We start from the raw sequence: 13,166 nt of genomic DNA on the forward strand, positions 1-13,166 counted from the left end.
GTAGAACGGAGTTTAGCCCAGGCAGTATAAGCTCGGCAGGGTTTAGTCTAGGCAAGGTTTACCCCGGCAGGGTTATCCCGGGCCGGGCAGCCAGGGACCGTAACCCCGAACGGAGCTGGGGCTCGGCTGCTCCCGCTTTGCCCGGTAAAGGCGGCGGGAGGAGAGCCCCGGGGTGGGCGAGCAGCCCCAGCCTGTGCAGCTGGCGCCACCTGCTGGACGCGCGGAAAACAGCACCGCAAACCCAAACGAGGAGCGCGGTGGTGCCGGGGCAGGGCTCATGGGCGCAGGCAGCACCGGCGCAGGCAGCACCGGGACAGGCAGCACCGGGGCAGGGAACACCGGGACAAGAGAGCGCCGGGACAAGACAGGCCCGGGGCAGATGGCGCCGGTTCAGGAATCTCCGAGCGAGCGGAGCAGAAGGCCGCCGAGGCGGAGCCATAGCGCCCAGGGGCGTGGGGAGCCGCGGCGGGGCGGAGCGCGGCTCCTCAGGGGGCGGGAGGGCCGTGCCGTGCCGTGCCGTGCCGCCGGCGGCCCCGGTGCAGGGCGGGAGGCGGCGGCGGCGGCGGGGCAATGGCCTGGTCCCGGTATCAGCTGGGCCTGGCCGCCCTCATGCTGCTCACCGGCTCCATCAACACCTTGGCGGCCAAGTGAGTCCTTCCGGTGTCTGGGGGCATCCTCACCCCCGGGCAGGGGCCTGCGGCGGCTCCGTTTCCTCCTCGGGCCCGAGCCTGGCCGCCGCGCTCCGCTCGGGGCATGCCTGCAGCCTCTGATCCCGGCCCCTGCCTCCCAACCGGGGTCGCTGCTCCTCGACTCCGGAGGCGTCACACCCCGGGGGGGTTTGTCTTCCAGTCCGCTCGTGTGGCCTTGGGGTTGGCCTTCCCCGGACCCTATGCAGGGTGTGGGTGCCCCTAGGGCCGCTCCGGGGTCCAGGCTGTGTTGGCAGAGCCCCGGGAGCTGCCCTGTGCCCCGCCACGGCCGGGCTGGCGTTGCCGGGACGTGACCCCTGCACCCCGCCGGCTCGGGGGACTGCCGTTGCACCCGGGTGGCGCAGGGCTGGTTGTGGGGTGCCCCACAGGCACTGCAGTTCCTGCTGCTGCCGCCGCTCGGAGACCCACCTCGGGCTGACGGGGGACGGAGGGAAGGGCTGCACGGCCGGGAGGAGCTGGGGGTCGCCGGCACTCTTGTGGGTGCTGCTGAGGGGTGTGGGGTGCCGTGCCTGGCCCCGAGGTGCTGGGGAGGAGCTGTTCGTGCGTGTGTCCCTCAAAACCAGGCTCTCTGGTCCTGCATCCTCACCCCAGCTCGCCGCAAAAGCCAAGCAGGGACTAGCTTGAGCCCTGGGCTCGTCGCAGCAAGGATGAGGATGATGCTCCCAGGAGCCGCCTGGGCAAGGCAGACCTGCCAGGCCAGTTTGCCCCATTGCCCCCGGGCAGACGCCTGGGAGTCGCCAGGGTTTCGCCGTGTGGCCAACCCCCAGCTAGTCTTCAGGTGGGGAAACCGAGGAGGCACAGAAGGGGAGGTGGGAGATGGCACCAAGCTCTTAGCCCACTCGTGCGTGTGGCCCAGCAAAGCCTCTTGCGAAACACAGCCCCGAGGCAGCCTGTGGCGGAGGGGCTGTGGTGTGTCAGCAGGGGCTGCTCTGGCTGAAACCCCCTTTGCCCTGCCCTCTGCTCCTGCCCGTTTTCCCCGAGCTCAGCAGCTCTGTGGCCACTTAACCATCAGCAAAAAGCATCGGGAAGGGAGCTGGCTGCTTTTCCTGCCTGCCTGTGTTGGAGTGCACTGCCACGCTGGGGGTCGTCTAGGGATGGGCTGCTGAGGTCACCTCCCCATGTGGGTGGTCGCTAAACAGGAAAGAACCTCACCAAAAGGGGCTGTGAGAACCGTGTGCCACAGCCTGGGTTTATACAGCCCTCTGTGCTGCTTGGGAGACTCGAAAGAGAGAGTTTTGTGCCCCAAAATAGGCTGGGGGAATATGAGTAAGGAGAGCTGCTGGCCCCAGCTTGTGGCTGCTGTCTACAACTACCTGAAAAGAGGTTGTAGCCAGGTGGGGGTTGGTCTCTTCTGCCAGGCAACCAGCACAGCAATAGGGAGGTGGTGGAGGCACCGTCCCTGGAGGTCTTCAAGAAAAGCCTGGATGAGGCACTTAGTGCCATGGTCTGGTTGAGTGGGCAGGGCTGGGTGCTAGGTTGGACTGGCTGAGCTTGGAGGTCTCTTCCAACCTGCTTGATTCTATGAATAGAACAAGGGGGCACAGTCTCAAGTTGAGGACAGACTGAAAGAGTTGGGGCTGCTCAGTCTGCAGAAGAGGAGGCTCCCAGGTGACCTTCTTGTGGCCTTCCAGGATCTGAAGGGGGCTACAAAACAGCTGGGGAGGGACTTTTGAGGCTGTCAGGAAGTGGCAGGACTGGGGGGAATGGAGCAAAGCTGGAGGTGGGTAGGTTCAGACTGGACATGAGGAAGAAGTTGTTGAGCATGAGAGTGGTGAGAGGCTGGAATGGGTTGCCCAGGGAGGTGGTTGAGGCCCCATGGCTGGAGGTGTTTGAGGCCAGGCTGTGTGAGGCTGTGTGCAGCCTGCTCTAGGGTAGGGTGTCCCTGGGCATGGCAGGGGGGTTGGAACTGGCTGCTCCTTGTGGTGCCTTCCAACCCTGACTGATTCTATGAAGTTATGCCAGAGTAGGTCTAGGCTGGATGTTAGGAGGAAGTTGTTGGCAGAGAGAGTGATTGGCATTGGAATGGCCTGCCCAGGGAGGTGGTGGAGTCAGCGTCCCTGGAGGTGTTGAAGCAAAGCCTGGCTGAGGCACTTAGTGCCATAGTCTGGTTGATTAGATAGGGCTGGGTGCTAGGTTGGAGTGGATGAGCTTGGAGGTCTCTTCCAACCTGCTTGATTCTGTGATTCTATGATCCAGCGTCTTTTAGGGGCCTCGTGGCCCTGCAAGGCTGGTGGCACAGGGCGGAGGGAAGGGGTAGGGGTGACCCCTCACCATGCTATCTCCTCACCAAGAGGTGGTGCTGCCTGCCTGACTGAGCGTGCTGGCAGTCATTTGTGCAGGGACACCGGATCACTGGGCTGTGTGACATGATGGTGTCCATTTCCCTGCCCGTCACTCAGGGCTGGGAGCCAAGCCAGGAGCTGTAGGCAGGTCGGGACAGCTGCAGTGATGTCTCATTCTCTGCTGTCTCTTTCCCTGTGGACATGTGAGGAGAGGTGTTCCCCAGGGCTCAGTACTGGGGCTTGTTTTCTTTCCTACCTTTGTTGATAGTCTGGACGAGGACACTGTTAGTAGGTTTGCAGATGATACTAAGCTGTGCAGGAATGTTGATCTGCAGGAGGGTAAGGAAGTTCTATAGAGGGATCTGGCCAGGCTGGATCAAAGGGCCAAGGCCAGTGGCATGTTGTTCAACAAAGCCAAGTGCTTGTGTCCTGCTCTTGTGTCACAACAACCCCATGAACACTCCCAGCTTGAGGAAGAGTGGCTGGAAACTGCTGCAGTGGAAAAGGACCTAGGAGTGTTGTTTGACAGCTGGCTGAAAATGAGCCAGCAGTGTGCCCAGGCAGCCAAGAAGGCCAACATCATCCTGGCTTCTATCAGCAATAGTGTGGCCAGCAGGACTAGGGCAGGGATTGACCCCCTATACTGGGCACTGGTGAGGCTGCACCTCGAATACTGGATTCATTTTTGGGCCACTCACTCCAAGAAGAACATTGAGGTGCTGGAGCATGTCCAGAAAAGGGCAACAAAAGTGGGGAAGGGTCTAGAGCACAAGTCTTGCAAGGAGGGGATCTGGGGTTGTTTCTTCTGGAGAAACAGAGACTCACAGGAGACCTCACTCTCTACAACTCCGTGAAGGGAGGTTGTAGCAAGGTGGGGGTTGGTCTCCCAAGGAGAGAGTGATAGCAGAAGAAGAAGCAGCGGCCTGAAGTTGCACCAGGGGAAGTTTAGGACACAAAGAATAATTTCTTCATGGAAGGGATTGTCAAGCCCTGTAACAGGCTGCCTGGGGCAGTGGTGGAGACTCCATCCCTGAAGAGATTGCAAAGCCGTGTAAGGTGTGGTGCAGAAGGATGCGGTCGAGTAGTGACCTGTCCGTGGCTGCCTTAACATCAAGACTTGATCTTAAAGGTCTTTTTCCAGCCTTAATGAGGCTATGACATTTTGTGCCTGAGAGCTGTCACCTTGGGGGACTGGTGGCCCAGAGGATAGCCCTGAGCTGGCTCTTAGAGTGTCCTCCATTTCCCTACGCCCCCCTGCTCTAACCATGCCACCCTCTCCTCTTGCTTGCTTCATAGGTGGGCTGATAACTTCAGTGCAGCTGGCTGTGGTGAGACAGTGGAGCACAGCTTCCAGCACCCCTTCCTGCAGGTAAGCCCTCAGCTCAGGACAGAATCTTGACACAACTTGTCAGCAGGGTCAGCCCTCCCCTGTTAGAAGGAAGCCCTACCCAGGGTTCTGCTAGGGTTGTTTAGCCTGGAGAAGAGGAGGCTCAGGGCTGACCTCATTGCTGTCTACAACTACCTGAAAGGAGGCTGTAGCCAGGTGGGGTTGGGCTCTTCTGCCAGGCAAGCAGCAAGAGAAGAAGAGGATAGAGTGTCAAGTTGTGGCAGGGGAGGTCTAGGGTGGATGTTAGGAGGAAGTTGTTGTCAGAGAGAGTGATTGGCATTGGAATGGGCTGCCCAAGGAGGTGGTGGAGTCTCTGTGCCTGGAGGTGTTGAAGCCAAGCCTGGCTGAGGCACTTAGTGCCATGGTCTGGTTGGTTGGGCAGGGCTGGGTGCTAGGTTGGACTGGCTGAGCTTGGAGGTCTCTTCCAACCTGGCTGATTCTATGATTCTCCCCTCACTCAACTCTCAGGCTGTGGGCATGTTCCTGGGGGAATTTTCCTGCCTGTGGGTGTTTTACCTGCTGATGTGGAGGGATCAGCGGAGGCCAGAGCCCAGCATGGCCCCAGCTCAACCTTTCAACTCATTGCTCTTCCTGCCCCCTGCCCTCTGTGACATGACTGGGACCAGCATCATGTATGTGGGTAAGTGCTGGAGATGGGGGTGTATCCTCCCTGCCCCCTCCTTTCCCTGTGAGGACCTGGCCATGCCTGAGACCAGCTGTTGGCCCTCAAGACTCCACGATGCATTCAATTATGGGGTGGGGAATGACCCTGAAGCTGATTAAGAAGGGTCTGAACAAACAACTTCCCACTCATGCAGCAAGTTGTGGCACAAGATTCATTAAGCCCTGAGAGGCACAAAGGTCCCTTGGAGCAGGGTTGCCTTGGGGTATTTCTGCTGCCAGGTCTGGGTAGCTGCGTGGAGGGGTAGTATCACTGCCTCTTCTGTTAATGAGTGGTCTGCTCTTAATTACCACAGCAGATTGTTCAGGAGAAGGGGTGGTTGCTTTAGCTGAGCACATGCATGGGTCTGTCTCTCCTCATGCAGCCTTGAACATGACCAGTGCTTCCAGCTTCCAGATGCTGCGAGGATCCGTCATCATCTTCACTGGGCTTCTCTCTGTTGCCTTCCTGGGACGCAAGCTGGAGCTCAACCAGTGGCTGGGCATCTTTATCACCATTGTGGGGCTGGTGGTGGTGGGGTTGGCTGACCTGAATAGCTCCCATGACCAGAAACACAAGCTCAGTGAAGTGATAACAGGTATATGGTGACCCTTGGGAGAGGTGGGATGGACACGAGGTGGGGACATAACCCTCCTGCAGGGTGTGTGTCCAGCTCTCCATACATGGCTGTGCCACACAGCCTGTCACCTGGTAGCAAAACAGGGATTTGGACTCCTCTTTCCCTTTCCCACTCCTATTTCCCTTCTCTCCACAGGTGACTTGCTCATCATCATGGCTCAGGTCATTGTTGCTGTCCAGATGGTGCTGGAGGAGAAGTTTGTCTACAAGCATGACGTGCACCCACTGCAGGCAGTTGGCACCGAAGGTCTGTCGCAACATCAGCCCCTTCAGGATGTTGCATCCTGTAAACCAAGCCTGGGGAGGGCTGGTTGGTGCTGGCAGAGGTGGGAGTGAGGGGCATGGGTGGTGTCCCATGGGGCAGGGAGGGTTAGCTGAGAGGGGATCAGGCAGCCCACAGTGGTGATGAAACTGTTAGAGTTGCTCTGAGAGGGACGTGAAGGTGCTGGAGTGTGTCCAAGGAAGGGCAGCAAAGCTGGTGAACAGTTTGGAGCACAAGTCTTGGGAGGAGAGGCTGAGGGAGTTGGAGTTCTTGAGCTTGGAGAAAAGGAGACTCAGGTGAGACCTCCTCACTGCCTACAACTCATTGAGAGGAGATTTGGGGCAGGTGAGTTTTGGGCTCCCAAGGAACAAGCGATAGGACAAAAGGAAATGGCCTCTAGTTGCCCTGTGGGAGGTTTGGGTTGGACACAAGGAGCAGTTTCTTCCTCAAGAGGGTTGTTGAGCCCTGGAACAGATTGCTCGAGGAAGGATGTGAAGTCCTCATCCCTGAAGTGTTTGAGAGCTCTGTAGATGTAGTGCTGGGTGGCATAGTTTAGCGATGACCTGGCAGTGCTGAGTGACCCAGGCAAGCAGCAAGAGAAGAAGGGGACAGAGTGTCAAGTTGTGCCAAGGGAAATCTAGGCTGGATGTTGTTAGGAAGTTGTTGTCAGAGAGAGTGATTGGCATTGGAATGGGCTGCCCAGGGAGGTGGTGGAGTGGCTGTGCCTGGAGGTGTTGAAGCCAAGCCTGGCTGAGGCACTTAGTGCCATGGTCTGGTTGCTTGGGCAGGGCTGGGTGCTAGGTTGGGCTGGCTTGAGCTTGGAGGTCTCTTCCAACCTGATTGATTCTGGACTGGATTATCTCAGAGGTCTCTTCCAATCTGGTTAATTCTATGGTTCTATGGTCTAGTTGATTGGACAGGGCTGGGTGATAGTTTGGACTGGATGATCTTGGAGGTCTCTTCTAACCTGGTTAATTCTATAGTTCTATGGTCTAGTTGATTGGACAGGGCTGGGTGATAGTTTGGACTGGATGATCTTGGAGGTCTCTTCCAACCTGGTTGATTCTATGATTCTATGAATAGTAGGCCTTGATGATCTTCAAGTTCCCTTCCAACCTAAACCATTCTTTGACTCTCTGACCCCCTCTCACAACCAGGTTTCTTTGGTTTCATCATCCTGGCCCTGCTGCTGGTGCCCATGTACTACATCCCGGCAGGAGGCTTCAGCGGGAACCCTCGGCAGACGCTGGAGGATGCCCTGGATGCCTTCTGCCAGATCGGCCGGCGGCCCCTCATCGCCTTGGCGCTGCTGGGCAACATCAGCAGCATCGCCTTCTTCAACTTCGCTGGCATCAGCGTCACCAAGGAGATCAGCGCCACCACCCGCATGGTCCTGGACAGTCTCCGCACCCTGGTCATCTGGGCTGTCAGCTTGGCCCTGGGTTGGGAGACCTTCCACGGCTTGCAGATCTTGGGCTTTGGGGTGCTGCTGCTGGGCGCTGCCCTTTACAACGGCCTGTACCGCTCCCTGCCCGCCTGCCTGCCGCGGCGCCAGGAGGAGAGCGGCGCCGCCGCCGCCGAGCGGGAGAGTTTGCTGCACGGGGAGAGCACAGCCATCAACAGCGACAGCTGAGGGCGATGTCTGCCCTCTCGTTGCCCGTGGCCATTTCTCCTCCCTTCATCAGGAAGGTGTTGGCAGGACGGACATGGTGCTGGTGATGATGATGATGATGGTGGCCACCGTCTTTGCAGGACAAACCTCACCCCTGCCTCACTGCCACAGGTCAGGAAAACATTGCAAGGCTGTTCCTGTCCTTCTTGCTGGGGAGGTGAGCCCCAGCAGTGGTTTGTGTATCAAAGCCTTTGCCCCTGGTCCCACGGGGCTCTCGGAGGGGACTGGTGGGGGGGGGGGGTTGCAGCTGGGGCTGGGGCTGGCCCTGCTGCTCCCCAACCTGTGTCTCCTCCCAGTAAAGTGCGTCTGCCCATCCTTTGCTTCCCGTGTCTGTGCTGGTGGTGTGGATCATCCTGGGAGGGAGGTGGAGGCTCAGTGGGGAGGATGTGGAAACAGGGTGTGGTCCCAGGCAGGTTTGGAGGATGCTGTGTTTCCCCTGTTCTCAAGGGGGTGGCTGTGCAGGAAATGATCCTTGGCGTCCTCAGAGGAAGGCAATCAAACCCCTTTCATGTGGGGTGTGGGTGAAGGTAACAGACCCCAGGAACTGTTACAGGGGCCTCCTGATGCACCAGGTTTGGGGGAGCTGGGTCCTTTTTTCCCCTGCCTATTCCACACTACCCCACGATCATCCCCAGGCACAGGCAGCTGCTTTCTGGAGCCTTTATTTGCTCATCAGGACTCATTCCCAAGGAGGCACAGGAGAAAATACCTGGGGAGGCTTCAACTCTACCTTTATTATCTGTTTGGGGCCCGTGGTGGGACCCCAGCAGGAGTGGAGGCAGGGGTGGTGATGATGGCAGCGGCATTCTCCCTCCTGGCATGGGGACAGGGTGGCAGAGGGAGGCTTGGTGAGGCTGCGGCAGTGATGGGGAGCATCACGCAGCTACTCTCTGCAGGAGGAAGGATAGGAAGGGAGGGGCTGAGCCGCGGCATGAGGCCCGCTCCAGCCTTGCCGCAGGCACTGTGGCAGTGGGGGCAGGACTCACATGGCGTTTTCCTTGTAGTGCCGAAGCGCCTGCTCGGCCACCATCTCCATGAAGCGAGGGTCCTCCCAGGAGATGTCCCCGGGCACGGTGAGGGACAGCGGCTCCGAATCAAAGAGCTGCACTGTTACCTGCGTGTCAGGGGGTGCTGAGGGGTCCTCGAGGTTGGGAGCCTTGGAGAGGACCTGGAGAAGTTGGGGGAAGGGAGGAGGACAAAGTAAGGAGAGCTGAGCTAGCCCCCAGGCTGGCCCCTCGCCCTGGCACCCAGCCATGCAGCCAGTTATTGTGCTGAGAGGCACCCAGGCGGGCACACAATCGCCTCTTTCTGCCCCTGACCCAATTCTGGTGGCTGCTGGCCCTGTGAGGATGGGGGGGGGGAGGACGACCCAAGAGGAGGTGGGGCTGGTTCAAGCCCATCGGTCGTGCCATGCAGCCAGCAGGACTCACCGTGGTGACCTGGAGGAAGCCATCGTTTCCTAGGGTGCGGTTGGCCAGACGGGAGACCCAGCCGAACTGGCGGTTGAGCTGATCCAGAATGCTGGTGGTGTTGAGCATTTCGGCTTGGAAGGCACGGAGGAGGTCGTCGTAACGACGGGTGAAGCGTTCGGCCAGGTGCAGAGCATCCTCCAGCTGCTCCCGCAGCTGGCTCTGGGCAGGGTCCGTCTGCCAGCAGTCTGGGAGCGAGGCGGTTTGAGAGGCTTTAGGGAGGGTCAGAGCTCATCCCTACCCCTGGTGCGTGTACCCCGTTCCATCACGTCCCCTAAATCCGTCTCTCCCCATCTGCCATCTCCACTCACAGCCCCTCCTCCTCCCGTCCCGTCCCAGCTCACCCACGCTGAGGATCTCCCGGCACTTCTCGCACTCGTCCCGCATCCGCAGGCAGCCGGCCGAGTTACGGCGGATCTCCCGGCACACCATACGGTCGTTGCTGGAATTTCGGGACTCTGTGGAAAGCCCATCCTGGCCTCAGCACCCCCCTGATACCACAAGGGACAGCATCACAACCCTCCTGTCCTCCCTGCCCCCGAACCCCGAGCAGAGCCAACACCCCAGGGTGCCGTGAGTAGACACAAAAGTGCTCTTCCCAAGGAATGTTGGCACTTCTGGATGTTTGCTTCCCGAAACGAAGTGCTTCTTGCCAACTTCTGTGTCGAAATCGCCCTCTTCCCAGCTGCCCAAGCCGGGGCCACAGTGGCAGACGGTGACGGCACCGAGCCTGCGATGGACATTGCCCACCCAAAACAAACAGATGGCTCCAGCTGCCAAGCTTTAAAGAAACCCAGCCCAGAGCTGCAAACAATGGAGCTTGTGATTCCTGTGCTCCCCCGAGGAGGCTTTGATGTGTTGTGTTAAGGTTAAGCTCATCCTCTTAAGACTCCTCCTAATGAGAAGTGAGGGGCAGTTGCCAGGAAGCCTGGCCCTGAACTGGGCAACCGAGCTGCTTCCAGCCGTACCGGGGAGTGACAACATCCAGCCCGCCGTGAGCAGCCCTACCTGAGGGAAAGCCACCCAAGGAGTGCTCCCAACCGCCCTGTGCTTCCTCCATCATCCTTTGTGTCATCTCGAAGAGGGGCTGGAAGAGGTGGTGGAAGCCGTGATGGGGATAATGGAAGAAGGGATGGAGCTCCCGGGAGAACCTCTCGCGGCGCGGGGCGAAACGGATGTGTTGGATGGGAGGGCGGAAAACCTCACGGAAGCCACCGAAGGGTGCTTGGAAGAAGGGATACATGCGACCGTAGACTTGGGTGCTGTCCTGGAAGATGTCATCCACTCCATCCTCCAGTAAGCCAAAACGTTCTTCCAGGTCCTCAAACTGCTTCTCCTGCCTCTGGTCCCGCTCCAGCAGCGAGTCGATGCGCTCGCCGTTCACCCAGATGGAGAAGGGTGAGGAGTGGTTGAGGAATTCCTCCAGCTGCCAGGCAAGGAGAGTGGGATCAAGCTAACAATCCTCCTCCTGAGCTGGGCACCGCTGAGGTGCTGTGGGACTGACCACTCACCTGCCGTCCCACCAGCCCCGAGCCGCTGTGGCAGGTGCGGGAGTAGAAGCGCATGCAGGTGTGCTTGAGGCAGGGCTTGCACTCTTCCCACAGGGCCAGCATCGTCTCGTTGCACACCTCCTGCTTTGCTGCCAACTGCTGCTCCTTCTCCCGGGCCAGCTGCACCGCCTCCTGCAAAGCCGCCACATCCAGCCTCGAGGGCATCACACCCCACTCCACCCCAAATTCCACAACAGGTAAGACCGCAGGCACCTGCCTTCAGCCTTGAGGGGACCACCCAGACCAGTCCCTGGGCACCCTGCATCCAGCCCTGAGGGTATCCCCCCAGCCTCAGGACAGACAGAGCCCCAGTACCCACATCCAGCCCCCAAGGGCATCCCTCCCAGTCTCAGAACACACAGACCTCAGGCACCCACATCCAGCCCCATGGTCATCCCCCTTCTCCTGGGACACATCTCCTGAGCCCTTTGGATGTGTCCAGCCTGGCCAAGAACTCTGGGTACCAAAGCTAGAGCATCCACTCTTCTTATCCTCACTCACCTCCTTCCTCCTCTTGGTCTCCTCCAAGTTGTGCAGCATGGCTTGGTGCTCCTTACTGGTTTTGTCCATGAGGGTCTTCATCTGTTTCACCCCGTTGATGGCATTCTCCACTTCTGTATCAATGTACTTGCTGCCAGCTGCTGACATCTCTGGGGTTGGGGAAGAGCATCCTTCAGCTGGTCACTCCCAAAGTGGTGGTGGAAACCCCAGCCCTGGGCTCCCAGCCTTCATGAGACGATGATGTGCCCCCTCCAGCCAGCCACCCACCCAACCAGGGGTGATTCTGTTCCTGCCCCATCCCTCCCTCCCAGAGATGATCTCATCCCACCTCCTTCTACCAAGACCCCCAGGGCTGCACCTCCACCACTACTCCCCACCCCCCAGCTCCCACTCACGTTTGAGCTCGCTGGGGGGAACGAGAGCCTGGCCCCCCTCCCAGGTGAGCAGGAGGCCGAGCAAAGAGAGCAGCAGCAGCGCCATGGTCCTCTCCTGGAGCTGGTTGAGAGTGGGGCAGGAGGGAACAGAGAGCAGGATTTGACCCCACCTGGATACAGTGTTCTGAGTCAACAGTAGTAACCAGCCCACAGCCCCTCCCCCCTCCCTTGTACCCCCCCTCCAGGCATGATTCTGGAGGCACAGCAATGGCTGGGTTAAAGCCACGTTGCCTGGGAGACTGGGGGTTGCACCCCATCCCTAGGTTAGGGGTCCCCCGGCAGCAGGGTCCTGCTCAGAGCCCCATCTGGGGTGGGGGAGGATGCAGAACCCTGTTCCCACTCTTGCCTGCCTGAGGCACAAACAAGCCTTAGGCCCGAGGCCAAGCGGGGCAGGCAGCCAAACTGGTGACCAGGCATGGATTTCCCCCACCCTGGGGAGGAAGCCAGTGCTGCTTTTCTTCTCTTGCCACCCCTGTGAGGGGCTGGAGAGGGGCTGGAAGGGGCTTCAGGAGTGCGAGGGGGACAAAGTCGGGACAGGGCGAGGCTGTGGCGGAGCTTTGAACCCTCCTAGCATCACTGGCCCAGAGCCCACCAACATCCACTGCAGGGCCTATTGCAGTATCCACTGCAGCATCCCAGCGCTGCTGACCCCCAGCCCTCCCAGAGTTCCCCCCTGCCCCAAACCTGGCCCACTTCCATCCCGACCAACCCAAGGCATTGTGGGAAACTCCTGCCTGGCGGGATGAGCATTCACCTGCCACAGTACCTTCCCCGAGGTGCACAGCCCCCCGAGCTCACAGCATGTCCCATGCTCCCAGGAGTGCCTGTGGTTCACTCAGACTGACCCCCAAAACCGGGCCCATCCTTCCCAACCCACTGCACCCCAGCCAGGGCACGCCTAGGAGGGACACTTGTGTCCCCTGCTGTGGGGAGAGGGCAAGCTTTCAGTATGGGCTGAGACCAGAGAAAACTCACTGCAGGGAAGGGAAAAAGGGAAAGGGAAAGAGGGAAAGGGGAAAAGGGAAGGGGGAAAAGGAGGGAAGGAAGGGAAAAGTGAAAGGGGTGGGGAAGGAAAGAGAAGAAGGGAATGAAAAAGGGGAACAGGAACGGGAGAAACGACAGGGAACTGGAGAGGGGAAGGGGGGAAGAAGGGAAGGGAAGAAGGGAAGAAGGGAAGAAGGGAAGGGGAGAAGAAGGGAAGAAGGGAAAGGGGGAAGAAGGGAAGAAGGGAAGAAGGGAAGAAGGGAAGAAGGGAAGAAGGGAAGAAGGGAAGAAGGGAAGAAGTCCTACCTGCACCCCGATCGCCCTGGCGAGCTCCGCCGCGGCCGCCCGCCCCCGCCCGCCGCTATTTAACCGGCCGCGGCGCTGCGGGTCCGCCCCGCTCCGGCCTCGGAGCTTTCTGGAACCGGGACCGGCCCCCCCGCTCCCGGTGCTTTCTCCCCCTCCCCCTCCTCACCTCCTCCTCCCCCCCCCCCCGCCGGTGATGAGTGACCGAGGCCGCGGGGGCAGGCGCGGTGCCGGTCGGCAACGGATCGCATATGCCCCCGCTCCCAAAACGGGGTGGGCATCGTCCTCCTACAGCTGGGGGGTGGGGGGAGAGGG

The 13,166-nt window shown here is 59.7% G+C and overlaps 2 protein-coding genes across 2 annotated transcripts; one reads left to right on the forward strand and one right to left on the reverse strand.

Annotated features, from left to right (window-relative positions):
• Positions 1-494: 494 nt before the first annotated feature.
• On the forward strand, positions 495-8,561 carry SLC35F6 (solute carrier family 35 member F6). The gene is made up of 6 exons (XM_064146574.1): positions 495-647; positions 4,286-4,358; positions 4,845-5,016; positions 5,423-5,635; positions 5,813-5,923; positions 7,096-8,561. The coding sequence occupies exons 1-6, from the start codon at positions 571-573 to the stop codon at positions 7,569-7,571; spliced, it is 1,122 nt and encodes a 373-aa protein (XP_064002644.1). The 5' UTR covers positions 495-570; the 3' UTR covers positions 7,572-8,561.
• On the reverse strand, positions 8,325-12,961 carry CLU (clusterin). Its single transcript, XM_064146573.1, has 9 exons — positions 12,855-12,961; positions 11,526-11,625; positions 11,131-11,279; positions 10,591-10,761; positions 10,088-10,505; positions 9,424-9,537; positions 9,041-9,267; positions 8,597-8,778; positions 8,325-8,500 (listed from the first exon to the last, which is right to left on the reverse strand). Exons 2-9 carry the CDS (start codon positions 11,608-11,610, stop codon positions 8,494-8,496), a joined length of 1,353 nt encoding a protein of 450 aa, XP_064002643.1. The 5' UTR covers positions 11,611-11,625; positions 12,855-12,961; the 3' UTR covers positions 8,325-8,493.
• Positions 12,962-13,166: the final 205 nt, after the last annotated feature.

The sequence above is a fragment of the Pogoniulus pusillus genome, chromosome 7 (assembly GCF_015220805.1).
Source record: "Pogoniulus pusillus isolate bPogPus1 chromosome 7, bPogPus1.pri, whole genome shotgun sequence".
Taxonomy (NCBI): domain Eukaryota; kingdom Metazoa; phylum Chordata; class Aves; order Piciformes; family Lybiidae; genus Pogoniulus; species Pogoniulus pusillus.